Raw genomic sequence first — 19,855 nt, forward strand, 5'->3', positions numbered from 1 at the left:
ATATATATATATACACACACACACACACACACACACACACACACACACACACACACAGTCAATATTCGTATGTGTCATTACATGAAAATCAGAGTGAAAGTATTGTTGCTTATGTATATTTATCTTTTTATTTATCCTGTCTAGACAAGGCAGTTGAAAACAGATTCGCATTTGCAAAGCCATTCCGGGGGCTGATAGTCACTGTATGTGGTTGCGTGTATGTGTGTTCGGGTGTGTTATCTTTTTATGAAAAAAGCTTTTCCATTTATCCATCCATCCTTTCAACACCCCTTATCCTGAGCAGGGTTGTGAAACTACTCTTTTAAAAATATATATTTATTTCCCGTATTTTCCACACTATAAGGCACACTTAAAAGCATTCAATTTTCTCAAAAGCCGACAGTGCGCCCTATAATCCAAAACCCCTAATATAAAGAGACTGTAACTCTTTACATTCCCCATTGAGTTGTTTCCCTTTTAGTGTTCCTATGCCATCAAGTGGTGATTATTAGCAGGAACCATTTGTAACCTAAAAGGGTTCTGCCCGACACTGATTAACATGTGCAGTCGCTGACACACGCTCAAACAGACTACTTTGTGAGCGCTATGCGGTCATTATGAAACGAAGACAATACCAAAAAGCATAGTTAACGACTGACTAAACGAAGGAGACAAGCAAGACTTCTCACGTTATTTAGTGCCTTGTGGATGTCAGCCCAGGAGGGTTGTGTGCTTTTTTGTTGAATCAATTGTCTTCGTAACTTTTGTCTTTCATTTATTGTTTTGTTATGCCATTTGTATTTACATGTTTCATGTCCGTGTTTGTGACCACTTCAAATGGCTTTGTTACAGCTGCAGCTGTTGTGAAGGCTCTGTATAAATAAAGCTGTACAGTATTGTAATTTTTTTGTATTTCTGTAGCATAGCACCATCTAATGGATGCATAGCACAACCGCGGCCCCTATTGTAGCTTCTATGCACCTTATAATGAATGCAGTGTGCCCTATATGTGAATACAGTTTTAAAATATGCCACTCATTGAAGGTGCACCTTATAGTCCGAAACACCTTAGAGTGCAGAAAATACAATATATCATACATAATATAAACAAAACACACACACACACACACACACACACACACACACACACACACACAAATCCCACCCACTATTTTCCACTACATCCCTCGCTTGGGACTTTGGACCAATTCATGGACTACTGGTTGACCGCGATCGACTGGTTGGGCACTCTTGCTCTAGGTGAAGGGTGCTAAAGTTTGACCTCTGTAAATGTGTAAAAATGGGACATTCAAAAATAATCATATCTTACTTCCTTCACATTTAGCATATTTAGCACATTTAGCTTTAAAACATGAGCCCTATAAAAGGCCAGAAATTGGGCCAAATTTGAAATAAAGTTCAAAATGGCAAATTTCCTGTTATGTTTAGCATATGGCTCCAAGAGACTTTGTCGGACTTGGGCTGTTACATACGTCTCCAAATTTTCGTAGGTCTTGGTGACATGTACAACGACGGCTAATTTGTTAAAACTTTCTAGGGGGCGTTACTGGGCGATTTTATTTAAAAAATAAAAATATGCACAATACACGGATAAATGAGAGAGCCGGAAGGCCAGCGAGCGTGAGGGAGTCGGCGACTACCGCAAGGGAGCCAGCAACCGCGTGGGAGCCGGGAGACGTCCAGCCAGCAACCGCGAGGGAGCCAGCAACGACCGCGAGGGAGCCAGCAACGACAGCGAGGGAGCCAGCGACGACAGCGAGGGAGCCAGCGACGACAGCGAGGGAACCAGCGACAACCGTGAGGGAACCAGCGACGACCGCGAGGGAGCCAGCGATGACCGCGTGGGAGCAGGAAATTCACATACCAAAAACATGGACTTCCAACCCTTTGATGATACTGACCACAAGCCATTCGACCCCGAGAACAATTTGGACCCGGACAATAACTTCTTCAAGAACAAACACAGTGTAACAAACTCTGACTATTACCTGGACGAACAATTCAACACTAATATAAAATTGGAAAATGCACTTTCAGTAATACACTTATTAACAGTAGAAGTATCTATAAAAACTTCACAAAAATCAAAGAATACCTGATTAAATTCAATAAATTTAAAATAATTGCCATATCAGAAACTTGGCTTGACGATGAAAAAACAAGTGAAATGTAAATAGAAGGATATGAAATCTTTGCAACAAATAGGGAAAACAAAAAAAGGGGGGGGGTTGCAATATACAGTATGTAGACAAAGCACTTAAACGCAGTAAAATCGAGAGATTGACAAGCACAATAGAAAACCTTATGGAATGTCTAACTATTGAAATACATAATAAAAAGGCATCAAATATCATCATAAGTTGCATCTATAGGACACCAGGATCATGTATTGACACATTCAATAAAAAAAACTAACAGATATGCTCAGCTACTACAACGATAAGAAAACACGAATAATGTGCGGTGACTTTAACATTGACTTATTAAACCCAAATGGACACAAAAAAACAACTGACTTTATAAATACTATGTACAGCAACAGTCTTTTCCTAGTAATCCTGAAACCTAGTAGAATAACAGTTGACACGGCCACATTAATAGATAACATATTTATAAATAAGATTGATCATAAAATGGAAAGTGGACTTCTCATTAATGACATAAGTCAGGGGTCCCCAACCTTTTTTGCCCCACGGACCGGTTTATGTCAGACAATATTTTCAGGGACCGGCATTTAAGGTGTGGCGGATTAATACAACAAAATAATATGGTATGATCTGCATGAAAACTGTTATGCTTTCGAAATATAATAATAAACACAAGGAGTGTCTAATCTGGTCGCAACACTCTTATCGCTCCGGTAATGTTTAATGCCTTCAAAATACGATACAACGCAAATTCAAAGTGCATGAAAATGACAACTCCCCACAGCCCCAAGCTTTATTTTCTGCAATCAGACAGTCCCATCTCGGGGTAATAGGAGACAATGACACCTCAAGTGTGTGGTTTATGTCCAGTCTACTTCGTAATTTTGTTTTAGTCGCCGTTGCTGCAGAAACTCCCCACCTCACACAGGTAGGATGTCGGAAATAGCAACAGTGCTATTGTGGCGATCTCAGAGTGTGACTATCTACCTGTCTTTTCAGTTTTTCATAATTATTTTGATAGAAAAACAAAGTCAACAACTCACATATCAGAAATAAGACTAAGAACCCAACGCTCCATCGATGCTTTTAAGCAAGACCTAGAAAAACAAAACTGGACCGAGGTCTACTCAAAGGAAGAACCAAAATACAGCGTTTGATGTATTTCAGTCAACCATAATCTCCTCATATGATAAACATTTTCCATTAAATAAAGTCTCAAAAAGTACAAAGACCCAAGTAAGCCATGGATAATAAAGGCATAGAAAACGCATGTAAAAAGAAAAACAATTTATATAAATTGTTCATAAAATTGAGAACTTAAGAGGCAGAAAAAAAATATAAGACCTATAAAAATAAACTAGTAAATATTATAAGAACCAGTAAGAGACCATTATCATGCACTATTAGAGCAGAATAAAAGTAACACACAAGAAATATGGAAAATACTTAATCAAGTAATCAGAAATAGTCCTAAAAAAGTGGATTATCCAGAGTATTTTATCAAAGGCAAAAATACTATTATTGAAAAAACTGCAGAAATAGCAATTGAATTTAATGAGTACTTTGTTAATATCGGCAGTAACCTAGCAAAACAAATTCCTGATCCAACAAACTTGTATGAAATAGATACGTGGAAAAAAACTCCTCCACGATGTTCCTTACTGCTGTAAAACAAGAAGAAGTATCAAATATTGTTAGAACTTTTAAAAATAAAAAGTCAACTGATTGCTTTAATATTGCAATGACAATAATAAAACTGATTATAGAATGTGTAGTGCGACCTTTCACGTACATATGCAACCTGTCATTCAAAGCTGGTATCTTTCCATCAAAAATGAAAATTGCTAAAGTTATTCCAATTTATAAAAGTGGAGAAAGACATTTGTTTTCAAATTATAGACCGATATCACTACAACTACAATTCGCAAAAATATTAGAAAAACTATTCTCGAGCAGACTTGATAGCTTTATGCAAAAACATGCGCTGTTAAGTGAAAATCAATATGACTTCAGGGAAAAACGGACCACCTCAATGGCAATTATGGAGTTTGTGGAAGAAATAGCCACTAATATAGATAACAAAGAATTTACTGTTGGGGTCTTCCTAGATCTAAAAAAAGCTTTTGACACAATAGATCACAGTATATTATTAAAAAAACTAGAACGATATGGCATTAGAGGTGTAGCTTATAAATGGATAAAAAGTTATTTAGAAAACAGATATCAGTACGTGCAGCTCAAAAAAAGGTTGGGCACCCCTGGTGTAAAGAACACCACATGGGCTCAAGAACACTTCAGAAAACGAATGTCAGTAAATACAGTTCGGCACTACAGCCATAAGTGCAATTTAACACTCTACTAAGCAAAACAAAAGCCATTTATCAACAACAGCTCGGAGCTCATCTGAAACGGACAAGCTAAAATTATGGTAAACTCAATTGAGATAGAAAGAGCGTATCAAACCCAGTTTCTCGGATTAGTAATAGACTCAAAACTATGTTGGAAGCCACATATCGATAACATAAAAAGAAAAATAGCCAAAACCATAGGGATCCTCTACAAAACCAAGGATGTGCTGAATAAGAGATCTTTGTACACATTATACTCTTCATTATTATTGCCATATATGACATACTGTGTGGAAATATGGGGAAATGCCTGTAAAACAACCACACTCCCTATTCTAAAACTACAAAAAAAAGCAATCCGAATTATTAATAGATCAAAATATACAAAACCCACAAATCCACTATTTATCAAATTAAACACGATGAAATTTTATGACCTGGTTGACTTTAAAATCGCTCAATTAATGTACATAGCACACAATAACCTGCTCTGCCAAAACATTCTGAATTTTTTCGAAATTCAAGAAAGTTGCTATGATTTAAGAGGTACCAACCTATACAAAAAAAAATACAAAACAAGAACAAACATAAAGCAAAGAAGTGTATCTGTCATAGGTGTTAATCTGTGGAATAATTTCGAAACGGATCTGAAAATGAGTAAATCGCTTGCTAAGTTCAAAAACAAATTCAAGAAAATAGTACAAACAACCTACATCAATCAGAGTTAAGGTGATAAATTCTAAACAATTAAATCTAATAATAAATCAGAATTAAGTTGATAAATAGAGAAAGGTACTGCAATAGCCATTATGAATACAAGAGAACATTGACACAAGAATGCCAGGGTGTATATGTATAAAATCCCAATACAAACCAAAAGTTGTAAAAATATCACGGTTAAGGGGCAAAGCATGAGCCTTGATGAAGACTTCTTCCTTCTTTCTTTCTTTCTTTTCTGATTGATATAAAAATGATCTATTTATATATAAACACATAAAACGGGGTATGACTAGATAAGTTTTTTACTTCTTCCTACTCCCTTGAACATAATAATTGTGTTGTATGATGACTGATTTCTCTTTCCTTTTTACTATTTTACTTACCTTACTTTCTGTCAATTTATTACTGTATATATTTTTATGTTCAATAAACAAACAAACAAACAAATTTTACCAGATGTGATGTGTGTGCAAAACCTTAAGTTTTCACAGATGTTTAGACCAGGGGGCATCAGCTCCGGACCTTGAGTGCCCCTATCCTGCATGTTTTAGATTTTTCCCTCTTCCAGTACAGATGATTCAAATGATCAGCTCATTAGCAAGCTCTACAGAAGCTTGATAATGATTCTGATCATTCGAATCAGGTGTGTTGGAGGAGGGAGGTCTCTAAAACATGCAGGATAGGGGGCCTTGTGGACCAGAGTTGGAGGCAGAGTTGGTGACCTCTAGTTTAGACCATCAAAATCAGTTTCATTTGCTTTGTCTGGAACCACACCGAGGATTTGTTTGCCATGGCAACAGCGTTCGACAAAAAAATAAATTAAAATAAAATAAAAAGCTTTGCTTAAACTTGTCAACTTGAACATTTTAAGAAGCACCCATGGCATGGAATCTCGAGGATTTCTTTGAAATGTGACCTCTATAGAAGGCCAAAATCTTGGTGAAACGTACAATCGAGGCTGCTTTATTGAAAATTTGTAGGCCCCCAACAGAACAAGGGAGTCCCCCAGATGAAGGGTCCCGGTTGATCCCAGTTGTGGATGAGATGTTGGAGGGCTGTCCTGGTTGACATGCTTCTGCAACAGCACATGGACATCAGGGACAGTGTCTCTGGATTGGCAGACTGGGTTGGTAGCCCCCTTTTTAAGAAGCCCCCTTCAATAAGAGTATCACACGCCTCAGCCTCCCTGCAAACATATATTCATGAGTGCCGGAGAGCATGGTCCATCGGGAAGTCAAATCTCAGATTTTGAAAGAGCAGTTTGGTTTTTGTCTTGGCCGTGAAAGAGTGGATCAGCTGTACCACCCTCGCTAAGTTCCTCAAACGTACATTGGAATTTGGACGAATAGTCTACAGGTGTCTTGTGGCCTTGGAGAAGACATTTGACTGTGTCTCTTGGGGAGTTCTGGGGGTTTGGGAGTATGGGGTACTGAACCTCTTTTGATCCATGTTGCTTTGTTCTGGTATGGACAATGTCAGAGTTTGCTCCACATTGTCGATTTGATGTTAGCTTCTTTTCTCTGAGGGTTGGACTCCACCAAGGCTGCCTTTTGTCAATCAGGGACAATGGGCTGCCTTGGTGGAGTCATGTCTGTTCATAATTTTTATGGGCAGAAATCCGAAATGCAGGCGAGGTTTCATGGGGGTATTGAATCTCTGCTTGCAGCTGATTTAAGCTGTGATCTCCAAAACTCCCTGCAGTGACTCGAAATGCTTGAAAATCAGCACCTCCAAATCTGAGCCCATTGTTTTCAGTTGCAAAAGGGTGGCTGCCCTCTCCAAGTGTCGGAATACAAGAATCCTGGGGTGTTGAGAAGAAGGCGCCGAGCTGAAATGTTAAGCTCTAAATTTAGAACCTGTATTTTCATTTTAAATTCATTACATTATTGAGCATTGAGGCAGATCAAAAGATTCACATCACAAAAAAGTGGTATTATAAAGTATTTTCTTGTTTTTAAACAGACTTGAACAGATGAAGTCCAGGCCATTTACTTTCTGTTGTATTTGAGACGAATCCCAAATGCTACCTCCAACCTTTAGTTTCGACCACCAGGGGGAATATCACTGTTTTGTTTGTGTAAATCTCGAAATAATTACAAAATAAAAATGAAAGAGAACACCAGGTCCATAAAAAGTGCTTTGGTTAACATATTAAAAACAGTAAGAACACTTTTCTGAGCAATACAATTACTGAACACGGAACTTGCTTCACATAATAAATAAAACAGACCCTTAAGGCACAGTGCTGTAAGTTAGCACTTCAGAAATAACACTGTTCATCATGACAAAATAAAGTGCCGAAATGAACATCAACCACTTCTAATAGGCTGCAGAGGACACAGCAGCTATGATGACTTCATGCCTCGTACGCGGGGTGTTCTCCTCGAGTTTAGTTTGGTGAAGAGCTTTGCTATGGCTCCCTCTATTGCTAACATTAGCCGCGGCTGGGTGCTTTGCATTGATGTAGGACAAGGGTGGCCAACCAGTCAGAGACCAAGACCCATTTGTTTTACCGTGTTAATGCAAAGAGCCACATCATACACATGGGCATCCCTTCCTTGCGCACGCGCACACACGCACACACACACACACACACACACACACACACACACTTTTTTTGCCCAAAGGTCAACTTTTGAAGGACCGACTTCCCATGATCGACCTGATCGCGCACGTGCAAGGATATACACACACATGCGCGCATGCACGCGAGTGCCCAACCATACACTCACGCACATATGCACTCACTCCACGATGAGCAACAGCCCGAACATGAACGAAAGCTAAAAAAACTCTTTTTTTCCCCACCCATTTCCTCCTCCCACCGCCTTGCGGTCCGCTGGCTCCCGGTCGATTGCGATCGATGTATTGGGCCCCCCTACCTTAAAATCAGAGGTAATTCGTTGACTAGCTTAGCGCCATTGTTTGCATGTGAGCGGTGATTCAGTCATCTGATTGGTTGCCTTCTATGTCAATCAAGTAACCGTTTTTGTTGCTAGTCGAGTGAAAGCCCGGGAGCCGCATTGAACCAGCCAAAGAGCCGCATGCGGCTCGCGAGCTGCGGGTTGGCCACCCCTGATGTAGGAGGCTAAACTTGAGCAGCTTCGGTGGTAAGCAAACTCCTTACAAATTAGGCACAACACTCTATGTACCTTTATCAATAGTGCCGTCAGGGCATTTTTGGAATGTAAATTGTTCATTCATTGTGCCGAGAACCCTCACATGCTCCTCCATTTTCACCTCTCCTCTCCTCACCACTGCTTACTGAGCCCGTCCAACTCCAATGGGAGCCAAACAGCTTATGACTGACAGTTGTTTCCCCACCCTCAACAACTCCAACACAGGAAGCTAACACAAAAAAAGGGATATTAGAAAAAGGCAACCCACCGACAGAAACAATAAAGTTAGAGATTAAAAATTAGATTACGGCGAAAAACAATGCGCTAAATAGGACCGTAATTAATTATTCACAATTAACGCGATAATTTAACACCTTTATAAAAAAATGAATCCAATTTCTACAAAAAAAAAAAAAAAAAATAGAATGTAGGTCTACAGTTAGTGCTTTTGACAGTTGTTTTATGTCTGCATTTTATGTGCAGCAATATTTGAGCCTTAGTTGATTGGTCTGAAAATCAAGTGAAAACAAGATGAGTGTTTACCACACAACTGCCAAAAGTGCACTGCAGTGATGATTTTATTTTTTGATTTGTCAATTGCAAACATTTTCTTTTGTTTTCTTTTAGTGCAATCGTGATGATAACATCATGAAATGAACATCCGCGCACGCGCACACGCACACAGGCAGGCAGGCAGGCGCGCACACACACACACACACACACACACACACACACACACACACACACACGCGCGCACGCACGCACACACGCACGCACGCACACGCGCGATCACAGACAACCAGCCAAAATTATATATTACCTCAACAGCCACTGTCCACAGCATGAGATGCATTTCGGAGTTGGGGAAGTAAGCTCTGACTTGAGGAGACATGCCAATAAGTGTACAGTTGGTCACAATAGCAATGACACTCATGGCTTCAAAGGCAAGCTAAAAAAAAAGGGAAAGAGCAAAAATAAACACATTGTTTGGCAATGCAGTAAATTATTTGACAACATTATCGCATTTGTATTCCTTCAGGGTACAACTAAGATAACCAAAGATATTTTAAATCCCATTCTCGATTATAGTTTAAAAAAATAACATTAACACTTACACATTTAAAGTGAACTCTAATTTTGCTGAAGACACTCAGGGTTAATACACTTTGGTCAACCTATGGCTTATGCTCATTTAATGAATACAGTATAACATATCAGTGTATGTTTTGATGATATTGTGAGATTTGTTACCAGCTACCATTTACTTAGTGGTCAATGTTAAGCTAAAACAAACAAACAAACAAATAAATAAAATACAATTCTCGTAATAACTTCTGCATTCATGATTGTGCTGCCCACAATTGTTTAAGCACCTTGGAAGTGATTGATTTGTCATGTGTTGTTGTTGGTGTCAGTTATTGAACCCCCCCCCCCTCCCCCCGTCCCCCCAAAACCATTATTTTGTTGCTTCTTTGAAAATGATAGGTCAGACCTTTGTTTATTTGGCTCTTTGAAAGTATCAAGCATTTCAGGCTACGTACCCACTGCAGGGCATGATGCCCAATTTACTTTTTTTTTTGTTCAATCTCGTCCTTTTATGTAGTCGTTCACATTACAAAAATGTTCGACAAAAAATTGTTTTTTCAAGATGATGTGGTTCTGTTGGTTTCATCAAGCCAAGTTCTTCAACTCTGTACCGGACTGGGGCAGTTCACAGCCGACTGTGAAGTGGTTGGAATGAAAATCAGCACCTCCAAATATGAAATCATTGTCCCGTGTCAGAAAAGGATGGAATGCCATCTCCAGCTCATTGATACGATCCTGACTCAAGTGGAGAAGTTCAAGTATTTTGTGCTCCTGTTCATGAGTGACGTAAAAGTACAGCATGAGATTAACAGACAAATCAGCGCAGAGTCTGCAGAACGAACTCCATTATGGCCTGCTGTGCCAAAGAAGGAGCTGAGATGAAAAGCAAAGCTGTGAATTGACCTACTTATCTCCTGCAGGTTCCTACTCCCGATGGTCAAGAGCTGTGGGTCGTGACGAAAAGAACAATATCCTGCATACAAGATGACAAAATGAGCAGGGTGTCCAGGTTCTCCCTTTGAGATAGGGTGAAAATGTGCTCATCCGGGAGGGGCTCCAAGTTGAGCTGCTGCTCCTCGGCATTGAGTGGAGCCAGATGAGGTGCCTTGGTCATCTGATCATGGTGCCTCCTTGACACGTCACTGGTCAGGTGTTCCGGGCACCCATCAGGAGGAGGCCCCCGGGGACGATCAAAGGAAACATGGACAGACAACGGTCCTCTTCAGATTTCAAATCAAAATTTCCTTTCATATCCTATCCTAGTAAGATGAACCGGAAGTGCTTGGAGGATAATACCTTTCAAATTCTACAAACACTGAGGAAAGGTGCCTGGATACAACCTTTAATTGGCCTTTTGCATAGGTTAATCTTGACCAATCTTTACGATAGTATATTCGGCACAATTCTTTATGGCAGCAACATTTAAAACGACAGGACACCGACATACATAATTAACGAACTACGAGAAGACGCATTTCATGCTCAAGACTTAGAGAATGGGCAAGTCCAAAATCTGTCATGGTTTGTTTCTGTCTTTTGTTTTTCTTTCAGCTCCAGCTGGAGTGGAGGGCGCTCCCCCCAGTGGCGTACCTGTTCCTTATTGTAATCATCATGGTATACAAGCACTTCATCTTTGCCATGCTTCATCGGATTATTGACCTTGCTCTTCGTCTATGTGTGCTCTGTGATTGGTTGGCAACCAGTTCACAGGGTGTACCCCATATACTGCCCGAAGATGGCTGGGAGAGGATCCAGCATGCCCCGCGACCCTTGTGAAGATGAGGCGGATCAGAAAATGGATGGATGGATGGATGCATAATATTTTGCAGGTGAAATCTGCATCATTGTGTTGGTCTGTCGTGGTGAAGAAGGAGCTGAGCCAAAAGGCAAAGCTCTCTATTTACCGGACGATCTACGTTCCAACCCTCACCGATGGTCACGAGCTATGGGTCATGATCGAAAGAACGAGATCCCGGACGCAAGTGGCCCAAATAAGTTTCCTCCGCAGGGTGTCTGGGCTTTGAGGTAAGGTGCAAAGCTTGGTCATCCGGAAGGGGCTCAGAGTCGAGCCACTTCACCTCCACGTTGAAAGAAGCCAGATGAGGTGGCTCTGGCATCTGATTAGGATGCCTCCTGGACGCCTCCCTGGTGAGGTGTTCCGGGCATGTCCCACCGGCAGGAGGCCCCGGGGAGGCTGGAGAGACTATTTCACCCAGCTGGCCTGGGAACGCCTCGGGATACCCCGGAGGAGACGGACAAAGTGGACGGGGGGAGGGAAGTCTGGCCTTCCCTGCAAATGAAGCTTCCCCCTGACCCTGGATAAGTGGAAGATGATGGGTGGATGAATAGATAGGTACTTGCTCCTCATTGCGTTCATCAAAGAAATGAGGTTGACAGAGAAACAAGACTGGATGAGGTAGAAATGTTTTTACTCCTCCATCTCGTCATTTTGTGGAGAAAACTATTAAAGATGGACCCTGTGATGGACCAGGCTAAATTATTACTTCCACCACAAATGTCCATTAATGCTTTGTGTTTTAAGTGGGATATATCAAATAGACGATGAATACTGCTACTCTTCGCAACCTTGCAGATGTAGAGCAGCAGTAGAAGTATATCACAAGCCTGTTGTAAGCATCCATACCACAGCCGCATTGGATAAAAATATCCAATGTATATCCACATACAAAACAGGCCTGGGTTGGAGTTAAAAAAAATAAAATAAAATTGTACTCTTAAATCTGCATGATAAAATCATCATCTAACATATGAGGAAGGAAATTGGAATTCACCTGCAGTGTGCACATAGCCTTTAATGGTTGCTTCTTACTGCTGCGTGCGTTTCATGGCTTCACTGGTTAAGGTGTTCCCTTCAGATCACAATGATTGTGAGTATGACAACCTTTGTATTTTAATGTGAAATATGTGAATTTTTTTTTTTTTTATATTTGTCAATATTTGTGGGTAAAATGTGTACGCAGTAGTAGTGCGAAGTGCGGGTCATGCATTACTGCAGCTGTTAAATTTATATTGTCATCGCGTGACGTATCGTAATGATGTCTTTAATTTCTTTTATCCGCTTTTCTGTTCCAGTTTCACTCCAAATCATTTTCAATTTAATAAAGGATCAAAGACGCTACTTTTCCAGGCTTATGAAAAGGACTCTGGCTGACTCTCATCACTGTTGATACTCAGAAGCAAAACACATTCAAAGGGGAAAGAAAAAAAAATAGAATCACTTGAATGTAAAAAAGCTTCACTCTCGCCAAAACAAAATAATGTTTATTTTATTTTTTCTAAACAATGTCTCTTCCAAAAAAATGATTGCACACCTATTAAAGTGGAGCAAAGCTAAATTTTAGAATTAAATGTAATTAATGAAAATTCAACCACAGGTGAGTCTGATCAACAACAAAATTCAGAAAATGGTTATTGTGCTACTGAGATATGAATACAATGAAAATAAAATTTCATCAACAAATTAGGTGGATACCTAAGATGAAATCAGATATTTACCTGCCAGATGCCGATGTTTGCAGCTGGGTCAGAAAAGGGTCGTTTAAACAAATTGCACATTTTGAAAGCATCAGAGTAAATCTCTGTGATGTTGTTCAAAACCACAAAGACTGCAGCCAGAGGATACACAGATGAAAATAAACTGACGTAACCAAAAAGAAGGAACAATTCCAGGTAGTCATCAAATGTACCCTGCGAAAAAGTGAGAAATATTGATCGTTAACTCTGCATTCATATATTGTGATCTAAAATTGATAAAAACTTAAATAAAATTTACTTACTTGGTAACAGCTCATGTCAGTTTCCAGTCTCACTTGCTCACTTAAAGGGCGCTCCATCGTCATCTTATTGCATCGCCTTTGAAGCCAGTAAGGCAGCACCGCTTCCATGAACTGATTTATGATTTGACTGGTGATCAACAAGGTTGCCAGGTTCTTAAAACAGGCAAGAACAAAAAGAACAAAGACGGCTATGAGAGTATTACCGTATTTTCCGCACTAAAAGGTGCACTGGATTATGAGGCGCACCTTCAATGAATGGCCTATTTTGTAATTTTTTTCATATACTGGACGCACTGGATTATAAGGCGCAATCTACAATGCATCCACTAGATGGAGCTAAGCTCTTTCCGTTCAACTCCAGAGGCGTTCATGACTGCCTCCGAAAAACGTAAATTAACGATTACTTGAATGAAACTACGAAAATTGAAGATAATGCATGAAAACAGAAAATCAAGTGAGGAAATCATAAAATAAATTCTATAGCCCCCCTACAGAATTAATTTTGGCATTTCCTTGAGTGTAGCTCCAACAGAATGATCAGATGTCAGTAAAATGTAGGAGACCGGACTGTCTCAGAAATATTTATTCCTTTGTTGTGTACTGTATTCACAAACGAGGAAATCACAAAATAATTTTCAAGTGTGCGTTTAAAAAAACAACACCACAGCTCTCCTTTTTTCGGAGCTGCAACAAAAACTTATTTAATAAAGCAGTGACACAGTTCACTGACCCAACAGCAAGTTATAAAATTGTAAGTATGTCTCCAGCAAGGAGCCATCTTGGGGTCGACACATTACCGTAATGACCATACACAAGGCGCACCGGATTTTAAGGCGCGCTGTGAGGTTTTAAGAAAATGGCTTTTCGGTGCGCCTTATAGTGCAAAAATACGGTAATGAAAAGAATACAATACAAATACCTTGTATAACACAGAACGTAAAAGGATACTTTTTTTTTTTTTCTATATTTGTGGTGAGAAGTACCTCAGTGCATCAAGAAAGTATGAACAGTGCTTCACTTTTACCACATTGTGTTATGGTACAGCTTTAAAGAGGTTCTCAGCCTCCGATCAGACTCCAGCTCCTCCCCGCACTAAGATTTGAAAACAAAGCTCAAAAGGGGGCGTTCCCTGGAGGACTATTGGGCTTGCGATGGGCTCAAGGTTTGGGCGTGAGAACCCTTTCAATAAATTCACAGATGTTATTCTACCTTGATTTATAGTTTGGATGCAAGCAGCAACCACTGTGAGATTCCAATTGCTTTTGTAGAAATTATTGTTATTATTAGAGCGCAAGCAGCAACCACTGGGCTGGCAGTGAAAGTTACTCATGCTCGCAAGAAAATCCTGAACTTCACACAGATTGATTGTCATGTATTGAAGATCCTGCTATGAAAATATTTTATACATAAACTGGCCTCCATAATTATTGGCACTCATGGTTAAGATGTGTTTTTTAGCTTCAAATAAATTACGTTTTGTAAAGATAATATCCAGCCAAAATGTAAAATAAATTAATAAAATAAAGGAGCAAACCCCAACCTTTAATTCAAGTGCATGTATTTAGTTGGGGAAAAAAATCCTACATGAAGAAATATTTTTTTATTTTACACCAAAACATGAGTTGTGTTGTGTGATGCATACAAATAATTGTAAACGCCCTTTTGTCAACAAAACAGTACCTAACTGAAAAAAGTCCATTCTGTCTCTTAGAATTGAACTTGTTGGTTCCTATATATGTTTTTTTGTTTTTTTTAAATATGTTGTTTATTTCGGGGTGTTAGTTACCTGACATGTTTTGGTGGAAGTCTTTCGCCTTCTTTATGATGGCGTGTGACGCGTCTTTATCAGCTGATGTTATTCGGACATGTCACACACCATCATGTCCATGTCCCACACCATCATGTGACACTCTAAAGAAGGCAGAAGACTTCTGCCGAAACATCCATCCTAATCTGTTTATCCTCACGAGGGTCGCAGGCGTGCTGGAGCCTATCCCAGCAACTCTCACTGGTGCAATTCGCACCCGAATGTGAAGCGATTGGGATGAAAATCACCACCTCCAAATCTGAAATAGTGGTCCTCAGTCGGAAAAAGGTGCAGCGTCGGCTGTGATGCGGATTTTGTATCGGTCTGTCGTAGTGAAGAAGGAACTGAGCCTAAAGGCGAAACTATCGATTTAAAGGTCGATCTATGTTCCTACACTTACCTATGGTCAGGTCATGTTCCGGTGTCGGCAGCAGGTGGCGGACTGAGCATTCTTGCTGGTTGCACACCTGATGCCAATCTGTCATTATTGCACCCTGTATTTTAGGACTGACTACTGGCATTTGTTTGCCGGAGAATTGTATGCCTTGCCACTGCTCTTGCCCGTGTGTCTATTATCTCGTTCTCGTCCTAGTTGCTCTTGTTCCTCGCGTCTGATATTTTCTGTGAGTATGGTTTTCATTTTGGTTCATTTTTCCTCGTATATGTGAATTGCAGTCTTCACATTTCGTTTTGGTAGTCTCGAATTTGTTTTCCTCCTTGCCTTTCGTGCAAGCGCTTTTTGTTATCGTGTTCTTTTGCGGTTTCTCAACTCAACTCAACTGTATTTATAGAGCACTTTCAAACAGCCATCGCTGCATACAAAGTGCTGTACATGGAGCAATTCAACATATACAACAAACAGTAAAGCAAATCGGTAATAAAGACGGTAGAAAGCACCGAACAGCAAAACCAAGAACAAATCTAAGTCATGCTGAGTCAAATGCCAAAGAATACAAATGAGTTTTGAGGCGGGTTTTGAAGATGGGCAGCGAGGAGGCTTGTCGAATGTTCAGTGGGAGGTCATTCCAGAGATTTTTCATTTCCTGGTTCTTGTATTGACCGGCGCTTTCTGTTTCTATTTTTGACGGTGCGTTTTTTTTGTATTAAACTTTTTTTGTACGGTGCTTTTGTTGGGAGTCTGCTATTTTGGGATCCAAAACATTATTTGCTTCGAACGAAGCGTGACGTTCTCGCTTCGTTCGGAATGTGATAGGTCACGAGCTATGGGTCATGATGGAAAGAAACCCCTGGTTTCAATGGGGATACTTAACAGTTATTTTTTGATTAACGAATTTTCACTTGTCTACGAATGTATTTATTTTTTACTTTCACACAAGCTCCTACTTTCAATGTACCTGATGTGGACACAGTTGTGGACAGCGCAAGCATCGCTGGCAGAGCTCAAGTTAATAGACCTAAATGATTCTGAACACTTTGATGCTGACAGCCTGATACATGGCCCTTTTCCACCGCGCTTGTGCAAATGCTAGTTTCGGGCCAGTGCGCAGGTTAAAACCAGTTCTTTCTTTTGCCAACACCGAAATTGGTTCTTTTTCTTGCTCTGGTGCTTGAAACTGGTGCTTAAGCTGGCCCCAAATATTTGTTGCGCCAGAGTCTGGCAACAACTACGTCAGGGGGTGGGGGTGGGGTGGGGTTATCATGATGATCACAGATGTAGAGGAATGATTCTCTGGACACATGCAGTTTTGCACAAACTGTGAACTCATCTACAATGATTAAGGAAGATATCAGCGTTTTCTGATTGCATGTCCTGGATTGTTAGATACTCCATACAAGTATAATCAATGCTATGCTAAGTTGCGTAGCAGCTGCTAAAAGCGCATTATTATTATTACTGTTATTTTTATTATTATTAATAGCGCAGGAACTCTTGGATAAACGGCGACGTAAGCAGTGAGTAACTTTGGAGACTTTATGATGACATAATGACGTAACTCCTACTTGGCTCTTCGCCGATAGAAAACCAAACATGTTCTTCATAAGAACTTGGAAAGCACCACCTCAGCACAGCACTGGCCCTGGAGCGAACAAGCACCAAGTTTTTTTTTGTTTTTTGTTTGGGTGGAAAGGGGGTAACAGATGCTGTTCGTATTGATCACTTTTTAACAAACCAGGCTTACTCAACTGTGCTGTTTTAGCCGGAAAAATCACTGCTGTGCTTCTGACATCACTTCGTCTCATCGGCCACAATTCATGGGCAGACTTTTAACTAAAAATGAAAACCAGTTGGCTCGTTACAATCAAGTGGAAATGTGTTTTGTTTTCTTTGTCTCCTTTATCTTTAACCAAGCAAAAAAAAAAAAAAAAGCTTGATTATTTTTATCCCAATACCTGATTATTAAATTCTTTCAGTGGGATTTCCGAAGACCGAAATATTCGATAGCTGGAGCTCGAGTGTCTTACTGCAAATAAAAACACATGCTTGGATGGATGGTCGAGTAAAGAATGTACATATGCTAATGCTAGCTGGTTATTTACATTTGAGTCGACCCAATAGTTGCAATAGATGTATTTTGTTTCACTCGCCCAATTATGACACTGTAGGAAAGTCAGAGGCAGGCAGTGTCAACACCATGAGATCAATCCAACGAGGAAATAATATTCTGGCAAAGAGTGAGTGAGCAGAGTGGCATGAATCATGGCTGATTATTGAGAAAGTGCTTAAAATGTGCATCCCATTGAGCACAGTGTGCCTTAAGAGGTGGGCCTGGCAGAATGGAGTGGTGAATGGGGAAAAAAAAAAGTGGGAGCAGAGGTGAAACATTGGAGCCATATTGTGACAGTCTGGTGTGTCAAGATTTTAAAGGAGAAAATATGCATTCCATCTTGGAATAAGACTATCAAGAGAATTTTGAAAAAGTGAATCATTAAATACTTTCAGATGCACTGTACATTTGTGGGTGGGAATATGCGTGTTAAATAAAATCGGACCAACCTGTCTGAGCAGCACTAGGTCTTGCATAATGAAGGCAATGTAAAACAGTGATGCAAAGCAGTTTAAGAAGTTGAACTAAGGAGAAAAAAAAAACAGTTAATTTACAAAAACAGCCTTTTATATATATGTAATAATGTCATGTGGTCGATTAGTCAAGATAGTATTTTATACATACAACTAATACTTTGAGGACCAAGTGATTCTGATAAGAAGATTCAAGCCTGTGGTTTTCTAAAACACACACACACACACACACACACACACACACACACACACACACACACTTTTTAATACTCAAAACTAACAAATGTATGACTTATTCCTGTTTAAACAACCATTCCTACTGTCAAACCAAAGCAACCAAATTATCTCCAAACAATTCAATTGCGGGCCGAAATTGCATTTTCAAAAGGTAAACTGTGCTTTTCCTACCTAAAATATCTTCTTATCAGTAGGTATGTGACAATATCTACAGCTTACGATTCCTTTTTAATTACAGTATTGATGTCACAGTACAGATACTTATTGCAATATCATGGGAAAGTTCACGGTATTGCAGGAATGTTCATGACAGACGGTCTCTGCATTAAGAGGCCCCAGAGGGGTTCCACAGTTTTTTTTTTTGTCAAAAAGACATTTTCAAACAGACAGTCAAACCTTTTTTCAACGTACCCCATTTACGTTTTCACCCCTATAACATTCACATTTTAAAGTCCCGATTTCACGTTCATTTTCCATTTGCCGAGTTTGCTTACAACAAACACCTTTATAACGTAAACTTTATTATAACGACCAGACCTTTCAAACAAAAGAGTGAATAGACCTTTGTCACAATGAACCGTGGGAAGGTAACTGCCGCCACGACCTTGCTTATGAACAAAACGCACAGCGCGGGATTCCCCTCGCTTGCTTAGCAAAACTACTGATCGACTCGTACATTGTTGTACTTCTGGGGGAACGTTGCGGTCGTGAGCACATGGTCTGAAAACATGTCTGGTCAGTGGAAGCAAATCTTGCTGTCTGTGAGGGCTGAAATTGTCTCTCACTTTAGAAAAGGAATCTCCCTGACGAAAATCAGCCGAAAGTAAGAATTGGCAAAGTCAACTATTTCGTCAATCAGTCGTAATGGCAAGAAAATCATAGCAGAGTTTGAGGCCAACAAAGATGATTGTAAACGGCTTTGGGGCATGGCACATCCTAAATTGGAGAAGCCACTTTTCATTTGCTGACTGAATGTTTTCTTCATACTGAACTGAAATGTTAATACTCCATTACATCTTCATGTTTTTATATTTATAAATGTTCATACAGTATTGTACATCGTAGTTAGCGGCCATTTTATTGGAAATGGTTACAATGAACGACAATGAAACTCCTCCACAACGAAATCATGTTTGCAGCAAAAAAAAAAAATTAACAGGGGGTTTTTCACTGTAGCAAATTTGATCTCAGATGCATGCACGCACGCACGCACGCACGCACGCACGCACGCACGCACGCACACACACACACACAAACGTATGTGTACACGCACACACAAATGTATGTGTACTCTATTTTTATTAAGTATGAGCACACACTTATTTGACACTTCATATTGTCAGTGTAGAAAGAAAAAAAGGGAAAGAAATTGCAAAATTTACAATCGGCATTCACTTTCACTTACATCAATTTCTTGGATAATGTCTTTTATTTTGCTCGCTCCGTCTTTCATTTTGATCACTTTTCCCCTCTCTTCCAGCATCAGAGCTCTTCTTGTCTTAACTGCTTGACATCAAAAGGTCCGTTTTGTAGCCATTTTAGCAATGCAACGTCCATCCTCGTCTGAATCTAACAATAACAAATACTTCCTGG

At 39.9% G+C, this 19,855-nt stretch overlaps 1 protein-coding gene across 4 annotated transcripts in view; it reads right to left on the reverse strand.

The window, feature by feature from the left end:
• Positions 1-19,855, reverse strand: part of ano10a (anoctamin 10a) — a 108,176-nt gene that overhangs the window by 29,450 nt on the left and 58,871 nt on the right. The window contains exons 8-13 of one of the 4 annotated variants that reach the window (XM_019895058.1): positions 18,177-18,232; positions 18,002-18,076; positions 13,239-13,391; positions 12,958-13,149; positions 9,176-9,304; positions 1,178-1,284 (exon numbers count right to left, since the gene is read on the reverse strand). In XM_019895058.1, the coding sequence (XP_019750617.1) occupies positions 1,210-1,284; positions 9,176-9,304; positions 12,958-13,149; positions 13,239-13,391; positions 18,002-18,076; positions 18,177-18,232 (680 nt within the window). In that variant the 3' untranslated portion in view covers positions 1,178-1,209. The other 3 variants (XM_019895060.1, XM_019895059.1, XM_019895057.1) reach the window with 3 other exon arrangements.

The sequence above is a fragment of the Hippocampus comes genome, unplaced genomic scaffold (assembly GCF_001891065.2).
Source record: "Hippocampus comes isolate QL1 unplaced genomic scaffold, H_comes_QL1_v1.1 scaffold146, whole genome shotgun sequence".
In the NCBI taxonomy this organism is placed as follows: Eukaryota; Metazoa; Chordata; class Actinopteri; order Syngnathiformes; family Syngnathidae; genus Hippocampus; species Hippocampus comes.